At 40.6% G+C, this 15,000-nt stretch overlaps 1 protein-coding gene across 1 annotated transcript in view; it reads right to left on the bottom strand.

The window, feature by feature from the left end:
* Enpep (glutamyl aminopeptidase) overlaps positions 1-15,000 on the bottom strand; it is a 94,449-nt gene that overhangs the window by 78,296 nt on the left and 1,153 nt on the right. Inside the window, exons 2-3 of the mRNA XM_052731447.1 lie at positions 2,199-2,340; positions 1,186-1,317 (exon numbers count right to left, since the gene is read on the bottom strand). Coding sequence (XP_052587407.1) covers positions 1,186-1,317; positions 2,199-2,340 — 274 coding nt within the window. The remainder of the gene's footprint in view (positions 1-1,185; positions 1,318-2,198; positions 2,341-15,000) is intronic.

The following is a 15,000-nucleotide window of genomic DNA, read 5'->3' on the forward strand; positions in this document are numbered from 1 at the left end:
TTCAAAAGGAAGTCATTGGGACAGCAAGATAAATTGTCAGGTAAAGGGACTTGGTGACACTCTGGAGACCCAAGTTCAATCCCCAATCTTACTTGGTAGAAGAAGAGAATAAACTCCCACAAAGGTATCCTTGACCTCCATACCATGCTGCAGCACACACACACACACACACACACACACACACACACACACACACGCACACTCACACATACGAATACTCACACATGCATGTATACTCACACATGCACAGGCACACACACACACATGCACACAGTAAATAAATAATTGTAAAAAAAGTTCCAAAGGAAGCCATTGAAGCTTTCATTTAAAAACATGTTCATATTTTCAAAACTATTTCTGATATTTTGTTGACTTTTTATGTTTCTGTATCAATTTGTTGATTTAAAACTTATATACTTCGAAATACATGTTTGTTTTTCTTGAGTCAGGGTCTCAGGAAGTGGCTGCCTGATTTTAATTACATATAGAGCCGGGCAGTGGTGTACATGCCCTTAATCCCAGCACTGGGGAGGCAGAAGCAGGTCTCTCTGAGTTCAAAGCCAACCTGGTCTACAGAGCATGTTCCAAGACGACCAGGGATACACAAGGAAACCCTATCTCAAACAAACAAACAATCAAAAATTACATATAGAAATGGCTCCATAAACTGCTCATCTCCTGTTGCTTGCAGAATATTCACCTCCCGACCCCCTCTCCATGCAAAAGCTCCTTCTAACATATATGCCAAGTCTTGTAATGCAGTTGGGTAGGACCACATAGTCTGACATACTTGTGCTGGTCTATATGGGAATTAGTTTTGGATTTTCAATGAATTTTCCCTTTAAAATATTTCCAGGCTATACATATTCATGCCTGTCACCTTTGTTTATGCATCACCTGTGTCCTGGCAGCTTGAACTTTTCTGTGTTGTTTAATTACTGAGCTCCCAAAACCTGGTGGCTGATGAGGTTTCTTGCCTGTTGTATGAAAAACCAATAAGCAGGTATTTTTAAAAGCCAGCAAGTTAATCACAAATGCATTGGTGGTGAGTTTTTTTGGTTTTTTTGTTTGTTTGTTTGTTTGTTTCCAGAGCTGAGGACCGAACCCAGGGCCTTGCGCTTGCTAGGCAAGCGCTCTACCACTGAGCCAAATCCCCAGGAGTTTTTGAAATCTGACGAGACTCACTAGTTTGCCGCTGTTGGACGTTCTCTGTACAGAGGTGAACTGATGTACAGCAAAGCACACCAGGTAAGTGCTCATGGGGACAGACTCCTTAAAAATCGTTTTATTCCAGTTGTTATCCACTACCTCTTCTCTCTGTGGAGAACAGAAGATCATCTTTTATTTATCATAAGATCAACCAAGAATAAGACAAACAAATGAATACTTCAAGCCCCATTCCCTATTCAGAAGTTCATTTTCAAAGTTCAGGGGTCGAATGATAAGTGGTAATGATGAGAAGCCTTTAAAAAAAGTCACCTATTAGCTGGGCGGTGGTGGCGCACGCCTTTAATGCCAGCACTCGGGAGGCAGAGGCAGGAGGATCTCTATGAGTTCCAGGCCAGCCTGGGCTACAGAGTGAGTTCCAGGAAAGGCCCCAAAGCTACACAGAGAAACCCTTGGGGAAAAAAAAGTCACCTATTATGAAGAGAAAACACAGGAAAGAGTCCTGTATTAACAAGTATCCAGGCAGAATTATTGTAACCTATTATTAATTCAACGTTTGACAGATTTTTTTTTAGCAGAAAAATCTATGGGCATGGTGTTCTCTAGAGTTGGCTTGTACAACCAAGAATTGAAGTAGTGATTTTTTTAAAATAGCTTTATCTATTTAAAAACAAGGGTTGTATTGAACTGAAAAGTCTAAATAGTGAGTATGGCCTAGAAAACTTTAAGTGTGTCTTTGATTTTTTTTAATGACTAGTGGTTTGTGTAGTTAAGCAGAGTCAATCTATATGTATTATATTCTTTCTTCCTTAAAAATTTCAAGGTGAATTTATTACTGGACTGTGATGTTATAAGCTGACAATTTCCTAGAGTCAAAGAATAAAAGACTGCTAAGATGTACTCTTAGTCTTTTAAATTGATAGCTACATAGCACATTTAGTTTCAGGATTCAGAGTTCCCTTCTATGGTGAATCAGGTAGTTCAACACTACAAACAGTGTATGCGCAGACACAAAATTTAAAAATGCTTACCAGTACTGGCATATTTGAAAGTGCTGAGTATTCTTTGGGGTGAATGATGGATATGTTGTAAGTTGCCTTCTTGTTCGGCTCATCAAAACAAGGGAAGGACTTCCTGGCATCCGTTGGCTCATGGTCAGTGGCCGCTATGCTCCTGAGGAATAAACACAGACACAATGCACGCTGTTGCTTCTGACAGTCCTGTGTTTCTATTCCTATAGACAACGTGAGCCGCATCATTATAGCTATTAACATTTCTTTTCACAAGATCCATTTAAAAGACTATCAAATGTCTGTCGAAGGGTTTTAGAATTTTGAGGGTACTCTACCCAAAGCTACTGAGCAACAAGGAAGCAAACACATGCACACCCATTTGCCTGTCTCAACTGAACTGGGAGCTGTGAGCAGGTGCGTCCCGTCACAGGGCGGAGGAGTATCTTCTAGCAGTCCTCCTTCTGACCCAGTGGCACATTCTCCCATGCTTACACTGCACCAAGGACAGAATTCCTGTTCATTTTCAGGCAAAATGGATGCTGAATCTTCTCCCTAGTGAGGTAAATGTTAACCTGGTCTAAGGCCCATTTTGAGGACTGAGGATATAGCTCAGTGGTAGATCACCCACTTCATATGTGCAAGGCCCTGGGTGTAATTTCCTGCACAGCTTTTTAAGTTAAAAAGCCCACTTTTAAAAAGACAGCAGCATTCCTGATTTAGGCATGAGCTTGTATTCTCTAAACTGTTAATATTTAACATTTCTAGAATTTCAAAGTGAAAATACCGGTGTGTGTGTGTGTGTGTGGTGTGTGTGTGCGTGTGTGCGTGTGTGTGCGTGCGTGCGTGTGTGTGTGTGTGTGTGTGTGTGTGTGTGTGTGTATTACAGTAAGACAATATGATCATATATTTGCTCATTGGAAAGAACAGCACATAAAAACAATAGAAGCAAGGTAACATCGATTGATGTCACCAATAATCTGTACAAGGATAACATGGGTTCTCATGAACTAAAGAAGCTGTATCACAAAGAATTCTAAGCTAAAGAGCCAGGAGGGGTGTTTCACCCTTGTAATCCCAACACTGAGGAGACTGGAAATGGAAGATCACATTGAGTTTCAAGCCAGTCTGCAAGACACAGCCAGACCCCATCTCAACAACACAAAAAAGCCACACACATACACACATACACACACACACACATACACACACACACACCAAAATAAAAAAGATTAAAAAAACAAAAAATCTAAATTATTAGAACATTTCATTTTTTCTGAAGGTACTACACACACAACACACACACACACACACACACACACACCATAATCATAATAATACACATTGCACCATAATCATAATAATACACATTGCAGACATTTTCTGCTTCCAGACAACGAGTTCCAAATGCAATTCTCTGCTAACAGGAGCCAGGGCTCCTTAGAGAAAGGGCTGCTTCTAGGTAGGACTGGGTAAGAAGTCCATGATGACCCAGATCATCTTGTCACACCAAGAAAGTAAGAAGTACTCAGAGAATCGTGGGAACAAGTCAGAAGGACACAGGTATCTGCTTGACAGGATTACTACTTGCCAACCTATGGGAACTGGAAATCAAAATCAACAGAATGGGAATACAACCCATTGAATAAACTAAGAACACATGAATCCTTTCTTTTCTTCTTCTTTTTTTTTTTGTTTTTTGTTTTTTGTTTTTTGTTTTTCAAGACCTGGTTTCTCTGTGTTGCTTTGGTGGCTGTCCTAGATCTCACTCTGTAAACCAGGCTGGCCTCCAACTCACAGAGATCCGCCTGGCTCTACATCCCAAGTGCTGGGATTAAAGGTGTGTGCCACTACCACCTGGCTCTACATGTGTAGCTAGAGTTTTCCTGCCTGGCCCACAGTCAGGACAAATCTCTCTCACCTGTCAGTCCCACAGCCACTCAGACCCAACCAAGTAAACACAGAGACTTACATTGCTTACAAACTGTATGGCCATGGCAGGCTTCTTGCTAACTGTTCTTATATCTTAAATTATTCCATTTCTATAAATCTATTCCGTGCCATGTGGCTCGTGGTTTACCAGCATCTTCACATGCTGCTAGTCATGGTGGCGACTGGCAGTGTCTCCTTCTGCCTTCCTGTTCTTTCTTTTCTCCTCTCTGTTAGTCCCGCCTATACTTCCTGCCTGGCCACTGGCCAATCAGTGTTTTATTTATTGACCAATCAGAACAACACACTTGACATACAGACCATCCCAAAGCACTTCCCCTTTTCTTTTTCTTTTCTTTTCTTTTTTTTTTTTAAAAGGAAGGTTTTAACCTTAACAAAGTAAAAATTACATATAATTTGGGAATTTGGGCATAGCTTCTCTTACTTCTTCCTGCTGGAGGGGGGGGCACTGTATCTTATGGGGACACAAAGAAAATTTTAGGATTATGGAGTAGTCTGTGAGGGTGTATTGTCTGAGCCAGTTGCCTTGAAACGGTTCTGGATGTTGGATCATCTGGGCCACGGTGTCATCAGAGACCTTTCAGGGGGTCTTGGCTGGTCAAACCTGACGTATCTTAATCTAGAACAAATCCATAGCCTCTGGCTTTCTGTGGGAACAAAAGCAGAGTCTCCTTTCCAAAGCAACACATCCTTATATCCAAATTTTGAAGTCAAGGTACCTTTAAAATATACATTTTAGCATAACTCAACAGCTTTTACAATCAAATGTTTTTCTGCAGTTAAAAATCCCAAAGACAACACAATCCAGATTCTCTGTGTAATATTCATCTTTACATGGCTTTTTTTATATTAATTTTACTGTCTCTTTAAAGACTTTATTTTTTAAAACTATGTATTTGCTTATATAACTGTATATATCACCTTTTTTGTCTCTTTCAAGCCTACGAATATTTTACACTTTGTAAACTATTACATCTGAATCTGTCTTATTGTGAATCTATTGCTTTAAACTGTAGCATTTGTAAGACTGAAACAGCGGGCGCTATGGCTGCTGGCTCCGCCCACCTCAGCTTCCCAACATGGCGGTGGTACGTTTGCCGCCAGCTCTGGGAGCTATCGTGGGTCTATGCTTTTATCCAAGCAGTGTGTAGCCCAGAAACCTCTTTTTTTGTTTTGTACTAGCAAAGGCTAAAACCACCACGCAGCTTAATGTGCCACTTGCAGAGGCCTCATTCCCGCCATACTGCAGGTCAAGCGCACATGCTAGGAACCCACAAGTAGCTCAAACCGGCAGCTGCTGCTCATTTGAGAGAGACAATTAGGAAGCTGTTTTTAGCTCCATTTTAGAATCTTTTCTCAGGTTTTAGGTGGAAACTCTTGCCCCACGTTGGACACCACATATTGGTGAAATTATTAAGGCCACTCCATGTAGTTAAAAGGAGATTTATTTAGTGGCATTCCAATTCAATTATAAGCCAAGCTGGCTTTGGAGATGGAATTGGCTCACTCCTTCTCTAAACCCAAGCATATTGCTAAGAGAAAAGTTTGAGAGATTCTTCAGTCCCATATCAAAAGAGTCCTCTGGTATGGGACAGAAGGAAACCAATAAAAAGGGACCATTGTCTTCTAGATTCTAATTCTCTCCACGCTTACTCTTGATTTCTCAGAATCCTTTCTTGCATGATATGTCCTCTTTAAATCCAAACCTTCCATTTTGATAACAAATAAGTTTTTCCAATAGCAATCTCGGAAGTCTCCAGAAGGAAGATGGGGCCCCAACAACAACAACAACAACTCTACCCAATCCAGAATGATGCCATAGTAATCATCATCATACTACACTTCTTGCCAGAATTTCAAACAATCTTACCCATTACTCTAAGACTTGCTGCAGAACCTACAGTTAGTCTAACTGAGATTTAACTATCTGAACTTTCTCACAGTACCCAACAGAGATAACATCACCCCCTAAACAGCAGGAAGCAATTCTAAGAAAACGATGCCCCTTCTCCCTTAGGTTTCATAATTCTCAGGGTTATGGATGATGGTTATAGGGTTGGGGGGTGGAAGAAAATATTAGATTCAGTATTCTTAAAAAAAAAAAGAGAGAGAGAGAAAAGGGAAAAGAAGAAATGGAATGGATAGGTATAAGATATTATGGTAGATTATTGTATATACTAGTAAACAAATTTAGTAAAATAGCAGCCTTAGATAATTTGCACTGTAATTTGCACTGTTATGGATTCTTATATGTTGATACAAATGTAAACTATTTTTATATTCCTGTTTAAGATAATTTGTATATTGATACAAATACAGAACTATATTTGTTATAATGTACATATATTTCTACTCTTATTTGAAATATTTGTATATTGATACAAATGTAAATTTATATCTGTCATACTTTATGTATGTTCTACTTCTGTTTAGGATATTCGGTATATTGATATATATTTAAGATTATTGTCATATTGCATATTGCACTATATACGCCTACCTCTGTTATAAATATCTTGTGTATTGTCACAATTTTGAAGTCATCATTCTTTACCATACATTTGCTTATAGACTGTTTACCTTGTTTACGTGAAGCCTTAGTCCTTAGGTTATTTAGGTAGATACGACTTATAGATTTATAGTCACCTATGCTTGTCATCTCTATAGTTACATTAGTTAGGTTATCCAGAATTACAGATACATAGGTCAGATGGACAGGTAATCTTCAAACACTTCATAGACCTAGAGAATATGGCATTTAAATAACTTAGAATTCTGTTGACATGAGACACAATTACTCCTGGCTGCACCAATTTGATCCCAAGAGAATGTTGGGCTTCTAAGACATTTCCATTTGGAAGTTTGTCTTCTTGGCACAAAATGGCCTACTGGGCAAAGAACTGCCCTTGCCTCGATGGCTGACAGTACTAATGCAATGCTATTCTTTCTGGACAAGCAGGACACAAGGAAAGCGACCACTGTACTCTGCCAAGACAGGGTAAGATGGTCTTTCAGAATTCCTGCTTCTGAAAATGATCTATCAGATACTTTAGGCCTGTAGCCAATTTGAATGCACCAACAATGCTGAGAAACATTAGGTGACTGTCCAGGCTGCCAGCTGTCTCGGTCTACTCTTACAAGATTCCCGAAAGTTGCTTGCATCCATCTACCATTTCTCAGGTACCATTATATTCCTTCTCAGGTCTTTGATGGGATTGAAGACTAGCAGTTATAGTTACAACTTAGTAGATAGAACATATTAAGTATTAGATTCAGGTTCTTTAGGATAGGACACCTTTTGGAATGATCTTTGTAACATGCCATTTACCTATGCTCTATACTTCTCTGGATTTTAGTATGTTTTTCTTGTTTGATATTGTTTGCATTGGTTGTAGTTCCATCTTATCTAGGTCATTATCCCTCATTATTCCTGGACAATATTTGATAACCATTCCTTTGTATATAGTCTTGTATTAGGTTAGAACTTTTTTATTTAGACAAAAAGGGGGAGATGCAGTGGGTAGCCATTCCAGCTTTGATCTGGAAGTTCCAACCCCCATTGAGACTTCGGCAACTGTCATGCCTACAAGGCGGGGCCAAGGGAGGTGCCTGGAGACCAGAGATTTGGATGGGCCTGCACTCTCACTCTGTTCCGGGACCCTGGACGGTGGAGGTGGGCCAAGCAGAGCTCCAGAGAACACCGCTGGACTGCGATACACCTTCCCCAGACCCTGCGACCTACCTATCCCTTAATTTGTAAGTTACGCCACTAAATAAATCTCCTTTTAACTACGTGGAGTGGCCTTAATAATTTCACCAATATACATGAATCCTTTCTTGTTCTTCTTTTTTCTTAACTACTTTTTTACATTTTATTTATGTTGTGGGGGGGTGGGCACACTGTAGCAGTGTGATCAGATGACAGTTGCTGGAGTCAGCCCTCTCCCTCCACCAAAAGTTGTATGGATCAAACTCAGGTCATCAGGTTTGGTGATGAGGGCCTTTGGGTAAACTGAACCATTGTTTTGGTTAGTTTTTTTAAAACTAGAGTCAGGTGGAAAGAAGGAACCTTAACTGGAGAATTACCTCCATCAGACTAACCTATGGGTGTCCATGGGGCATTTTCTTGAGGGCCCAGCCCATTATGGGTGGTGGTATTCCTCAGCAGGTGGGCCTTGGTTCTATAAGAAAGCAGGCTGAGCAAACTATGGAAATTAAGTCACCAAGTAACATTCCTCCATTGTTTGTTTCAGTTTCTACTTCAGATTCCCACCTTGAGTTCCTTCCTTGACATGAGGCGTTGATGGTCTGTGACATAAGGAGCTAAATCATTCTTCCTCAAGTTGGTTTTGATCAGTATTTTACCACAGCAGCAGAGAAGCTAGTGAGGACAGCCTATCAATTCTTCCTTTGATTTCAAGTTTGATTTTAATTCTTGTTTAAGTAGATTGTAGACATTTTATATTGCAGTGCTAGAGACTGACCTCGGGGCTTTCTGAGTGCCAAGTATGCACTCTACCAATGAGACACATCTCAGAGGACTCTTAGTGACCAAGAATTTTATTTATTTATTCATTTATTTATTCATTTATTTATTCATTCATTTATTTATTTATTTATTTATTTATTTATTTATTTATTTATTTATTTATTTATTTATTATGTATACAGTGTTTTGCCTGCATGTGTCCCTGCAAGCCAGAAGAGGGCACCAGATCTCATTATAGATGGTTGTGAGCTGCCATGTGGGTGCTGGGAATTGAACTCAGGACCTCTGGAAGAGCAGCCAGTGCTCTTAACTGCTGAGCCATCTCTCCAACCCCGAGACCAACAATTTTAGAAGGAATACCAGATTTAGAAAATCTTCAGAAATTCTTTACCCAAAAGAATCGGGTAAAGACATATTTGCATGTTTCAAACGGTCTCCAGAAACATGGCCTACAGACCCTGTCACTCCCACTCTGGAGAAGCCCATTGGAAATTACCTGAAGGGCACGGTTTAAAAAGTAACATCAGGGCTGGAGAGATGGCTCAGCAGTTAAGAGCACCGACTGTGCTTCCAGAGGTCCTGAGTTCAATTCCCAGCACCCACATGGTGGCTCATAACCATCTGTAATCAGATCTGGTGCCCTTTTCTGTATACATAATAAATAAATAAATCTTAAAAAAAAACAGTAACATCAATAGCAATAACTGACTTATAAACAGTTGCACCCCCACCCGAGCACTACAAGGCCTCAGTTCCCTGATTCTCCTGATAGAAACGCTCATCTGACATTTTAAAAAGAGCCACACAAATGGAAACCTAGGGGCATTCTCAAAATAACTGGCCCGTCCTCTTCAGAAATACTGGCATCGAGAAAGATGAAGAAAGGCTGAGGGAAAACTTGGGTTTGAAGGAGTTTGTAGTGCTGGGCACACTTCCAAGGTGGGATACTGGGGAGACGGAAAAACCAACAAGCTATTACTGAGTTAACTAAAGACACCTGATTATGAAGCCTGGCTTACATAATTGTATTGATGCTAAATTCTGTGATTTTTTTAAAGCTGCTATATCTTGGTTAAACAATGCCTTGCACTTAAGAAATGTACCCTGATGCCAAGATGTAAATGAGTTCTTTAGAGAGAGAAGAGAGGGGCAAAGGGGACAAAATATAAATAACTGGTGAATCTGGGTAAATTATTTTCAGACATTCCAAATACCACTCTTCTAATACTTCTGTAAGTTTGAAGTGATTTTTCCTTGTTGTTGGTTTCTTTTTTTTTTTTTAACCAAGTTATCTAAGAAAAGCCTTAGCCAAGGGTCTCTTCTGCAACAGAATAATTGGTTAACATGATGTTAACAGTTCAGTAAATGGAAATCTCATTGTGTTTGGTTTTATTTGTTTTGTTTGAGACAGGATCTCATTGGGTGGCCCTAGGTGCCCAAGAACTCACTATGTAGACCAGGTTGTCCTTGAACTCACAGATTCACCTGCCTCTGCCTCTACAGGGATTAAAGGTGTGCGTCACATGTCCTTAACTGTAAATCTTTTGTAGATTGTACTGGATTGTAAATACATCAGACTATGAAGAATCCCTCACATTTTTTCCAGAGTAGGAAAGCCTTACCACAAGATGCAGCAAGGGGCAACCCATGCTTGTTCAGCTGCCTCTTTCTTTTGAATTGTTTTGACCTCCTCGGATTTTTCCCCCAGAGGTAAGGGAAAAAGAACAATCTTGTTGCAGTTTAGTCCACCTTAGAAATAAGCCAGCAAAGTGATGAGAGAGACGTGTGTGTGTGTGTGTGTGTGTGTGTGTGTGTGTGTGTGTGTGTGTGTGTGTTGGGCGGGATCTGGCTCAGGCAATCGCCTCACAAAAGCCCAGACTAAGCAGGGAGTGGAGCAGTGACCCTTCCAGGCAACTGTCATTCACTCAAACTTCAGCTCTCTGCAAGATGCTAGAGTATGAACTCCTGAGAACCCAGGCGAGAGGAGATTGTTTAATCCTTGTACACTCTCCCTTTCAAAAGCTCTCTGACCAATTGTTCTCCTGAATTAGAGTGTGTTCTTGCTTTTGGTTGTGCACAGGGATCAGAGGAGAGCTGCAGCTGTGTCCGTACGGTGGGTCTGTCTGTTTTGCCTCGGCGGCCTGTTCAGCAGTCACACTGCGTCTAACACAATTATGGAGACCTAGTTGTGCAGGGAAAGTGAATGATATTAATTGCCGGCAGGCAGGCAAAATATGTGCTATTTTTTTTCCCCTTGTCAAAGTGCAGAGCCGTATGATTTTTAAAGGAAGAGCTCTCTTTTAAGAGGAAAACTTCTGAGATTCTAATCTTCTTTTGCCTTCCCATATGTGAACTTCGGCAAGTCACAAAACCCGATGTAGTGTCTTCAGGTAGTGTGAAACGTAGTCACCAGCGTAAGTCTGGCCTGCCGCACCTTAGGAACCACCTGATGAAGTAACATCCTTGAAATGTGTACAATAGTGACAAGACACACCTCAAGCTATTCCCTGTACATCTAGAGGATAAACTAGGCTTCCTTTGCCTTTCTGAGACAGGGTCATGCTGTGTGGTCCGGGAAAGCCTTGAACTTCTCATCATCCTTGGCTGCCCCAGTGCTGAGATTATAAGCAGGTGATGAACCAGCCTGCCTCCATTTTAGGCTTAAAAGCCACTTTATAGCACAGACAAACTAGGTCCATTCCTGTTTATGATCACATCTGTGTTTCTCAAGGACTGAGCTATGCTCCACCTGTAACCTTAACCGCAGATGGCTCCACACTACCTGTTCCAGGAAACAACAACTATATCTTTCTTTCAAAGGTCTTTGTAACCACCTGTGTGACGACCTTGGTACGACCACCTTGCAACCATGGCATTGCTTCAAGAGATCGTTATGACTAACTTGTTACGTTTATGTTCTGCTCCTGTAACCCCCCTGTTTTGCCTGCCAAATCCTCCATTTGGAAACCCTCCACCCCTGAGTTATAAAAACATTGTCTTCCTCACGTCCAATGCCGATCTCTTGAACCTGACCTTCGGGGGAGTCAGCCCATGTATACACATAAAAAATGCTTGCTTTAATTAATTGTTTGCTTTAATTAATTTGACCATGGTGACTTGGGTTGGTGGTCTTTCTCCTCAAATCTTTGGGATTAACACACATACTACCACACCAGCCCCAGACTTTCTGGCACACTGTTTTTTGCAATCTAAAGTATTTAAAATTCATTTATTTGGCTGGACTATGCAATGGGAAAAAATATGTTGTGTATAAGTCCTCTCAGTAATACAAACATATTTTAAAATGGTAACTTGTGCCAGGCATTGGCGGTGTAGGCCTTTAATTTCATCACTTTCGGGGCAGAGGCAGGCAGATCTCTGTGTGTTTGAGGCCAGCCTTGTCTACAGAGTGAGTTTCAGGATAGCCAGAGCTACATAGTGAGACCCTGTATTATTCCAAACAAAACAACAAACACAAGGAAAGGTAACTTGTTTCTTCTTTCTCTGAAGATCTCAGAAAACTCTGTTGATAGAGGCCAACTCTTTGACTTGCCACCAGAATTTCCTAAATGCTAAGCAAATTTGAAGACAAGGTATATAAAACAGCAATATAAAGTGATTTTGGATCACAATCTTTATTTTGAGATTAAAAGTCCTTTTTAAAATCTGAGCTGGGCTACCAATGAATGAGACTTGCCCAAGAACAGCAGACGACACACAGAAGTGATTCTGCCATGTTTGGAGTAATTAATTACACCAGGCAAATGTGCTGAGCAAACCACTTCTCTGGGGGGCCTCCCTGGGCTGTGCTAATAAGTCACTCAGTGGACCTTAAAATCTTCCTCCTTTTAGCTTATTAACTGGCCATCAAGGAGAACCTCTGTCTGCCTTCCTCGACTGCATCAGACCAACATGCTTTTGAGAAGGCTGAGGAAGGAGAAGCAACACCATAACTCGCAGCCTTGCTCACTCGGAATCAACTTTAGAAAACAAAATACCAAACAATTGGCCTATCTCATAAATCACTGGCACCATGCTCCCAAGAACGACTCCCAGGCCATGTTCAGCAACTTAATAACATGAGCCAGCAAAACAAACAGCAAAGTCTGGCTTAAATCCTTAAGCAGGAGGGCTTCTGTTGTAGGGGTAGCAACTACCAACGCCATGTCTGCACTCAGTTAAGGGTTCCTGAGTCCTGCACACAAGCTGCTCAGTTGATGCAGGGTGATCACTCACATCTCAGTGGAGTCGTATGGAGGACTGAATGGACCAGCTCATCATTTAATTCCAAATTGTGTTGCTTTGTATGCAGAAGATGTTCAAGGCCAAGAGAACTTTTCCTTGCTTCCAAAGCAAAGAAAAACCACTAGCCCTACAACAAGTATACAAGACCTCCTCATAAATCTCACTCTACTGATAACTTTCCATGAGCTGAGAGTCATCTGACCTATAGCTAAAATTTCAAGATCAAAACCTCACTCATTTTCCCCCATCCCCATGGTGACTCTTTCCTTTCTTTCCACAGTTCTCTCCAGTGTCTTCCCACAAACTTCCCTCTAGTTTGCTTCTGTATAGAAACCTCACCAACAAACTCAGCGTCTTGTTCCCACCACGATTTCTCTGGCTTCTTACCTTCTCATCTGCCTCTGTGTAAACCCTACCATAATATCAAAAATTCAGCTTAGACCCTACCAATGCTATGAAAAACATCAGAGAACTCAAACTGGAGACAGCCATAAGCGATTATTTATAAGGTTGTTCCTTATAAATTGTGTAGGAGCAACTTAAATATCCATGCCTAATAGAAAAGCTGAGTGAGTTATACTATGGCCGTACCAAGGCATGTGTCCAGCATGCCATTTAGTGGGAGAATACCAAATACCAAGTCAACTCATTGGTGGATGTTTACGTTTTTAACTTTTCACTGTTTTGTTTTTTCAGGTTCTCTGCAATGACTGTGTATTATTCATGTATAAACAAAGTTAAGTGCTAAAAGTCTTTTGCTATACTTGTACCCTTGGCCTGGTAATTCAGCTTTTAGGATGATTACCAACCTAGGGGACATAAGCAGATGTTCGTGCAAAGATGTCCTTCCCTGATGTATTTATAATAACGATAATATACCAGAAGCAACACAGATGTCCAGCAGCAGAAAGTGCGTGTATGAGATGAGCAGTACACAATCTCTAATATCAGATTCTTGTACATATTTAAAGACAAAAGAAAAAGTTTCTGATGGATTAAATTTTAAAATCCACATAGATAGATAAGTGTAATTCCGTTTCGATTTGATGGCCTAGGGAAGTATGAAAGTGCAGATTAACATGTTAGTAGCCAATACTACTGAGCGGTGAAACTGTTTCCAGATCTTGCTCTGCTGTCATTTTTAAAAATGGAAGAAAAATTATGACTTTGATTGCTCGAGTGATAGATTATGTGATCCCTCCAATCTTTTCTTTCAATTATCATTTCTATACAGTTTATCCATGTGCCACACAAGAATGTAAAGTTGATTCAACATTTCTTACTCTCTGAACCTCTCTGAGAAACAATAGGAAGAAAATTGACCGAGAGATTTTTGCTTTGCTCTGTAAAATGCTCGGACAACAGAGGAAAGGGAGCCACAGAGGACTGCCCCCAGCTCCCATTTTTGATTCATGACACCCAGCTATTTTCAGACATTCCACTCTGCAGAATCTGTGCAGGCAAATGTCCAGGCAGGTTCAAGTCCAGTGACAGCTCAGGTGTAGTGTAGCCTGGGTCCCTGGCCACGCTCACATTTTGATGGCTTTATGAGTTCAAAAAAGGCCCTCATGTCTTTAACCGAGGTCTGATAATTCACTGATTTGTGTGACTATCAGATAGAAAGATAATAGATTAGATCGGATAGAACATGTATGTTTTATAATTGTTATTTAATGTGTAGTTTAAGCTCTTCAGCTTGGAGCACGGCAGGGAAGAAAAACATTTGTGACTGCCTCGTTGTAAAGGCTTAGTGCTACTATTGCATGCTTGGTGATGGCTGGCAGCTCCAAGACTTACCCACTGCCATCACAGAGATGTGTCTCAAGCATTCCCTGAAAACCTAGGTAGAAGCTGGTTCTGATCCCAGAAGACCACAAGTCACAGCAAGGCTTCTTTTCTTAAATGTCCACCTAAGGACATGTCAGATCTTGTGTAATTTTCATTAAGATCCTTCTCCAGGAAATTGCACAAAATAACAATTGACGTTTAGTGTCGTTGTCATTGCAAATGAAATTGTCATTCCTTGTAAAACAGATCGTTGTAACATATCCCAAAAATATCAGTAGTAAAATTTACCAAATACACACATATTCATAAAAATCTGAGGTAGTTTGTGTGGAGGTTAAGGGTAGGATGCAG

This window comes from Peromyscus californicus, unplaced genomic scaffold, assembly GCF_007827085.1.
Source record: "Peromyscus californicus insignis strain IS unplaced genomic scaffold, ASM782708v3 Scaffold_9__1_contigs__length_137607984, whole genome shotgun sequence".
NCBI lineage: Eukaryota > Metazoa > Chordata > Mammalia > Rodentia > Cricetidae > Peromyscus > Peromyscus californicus.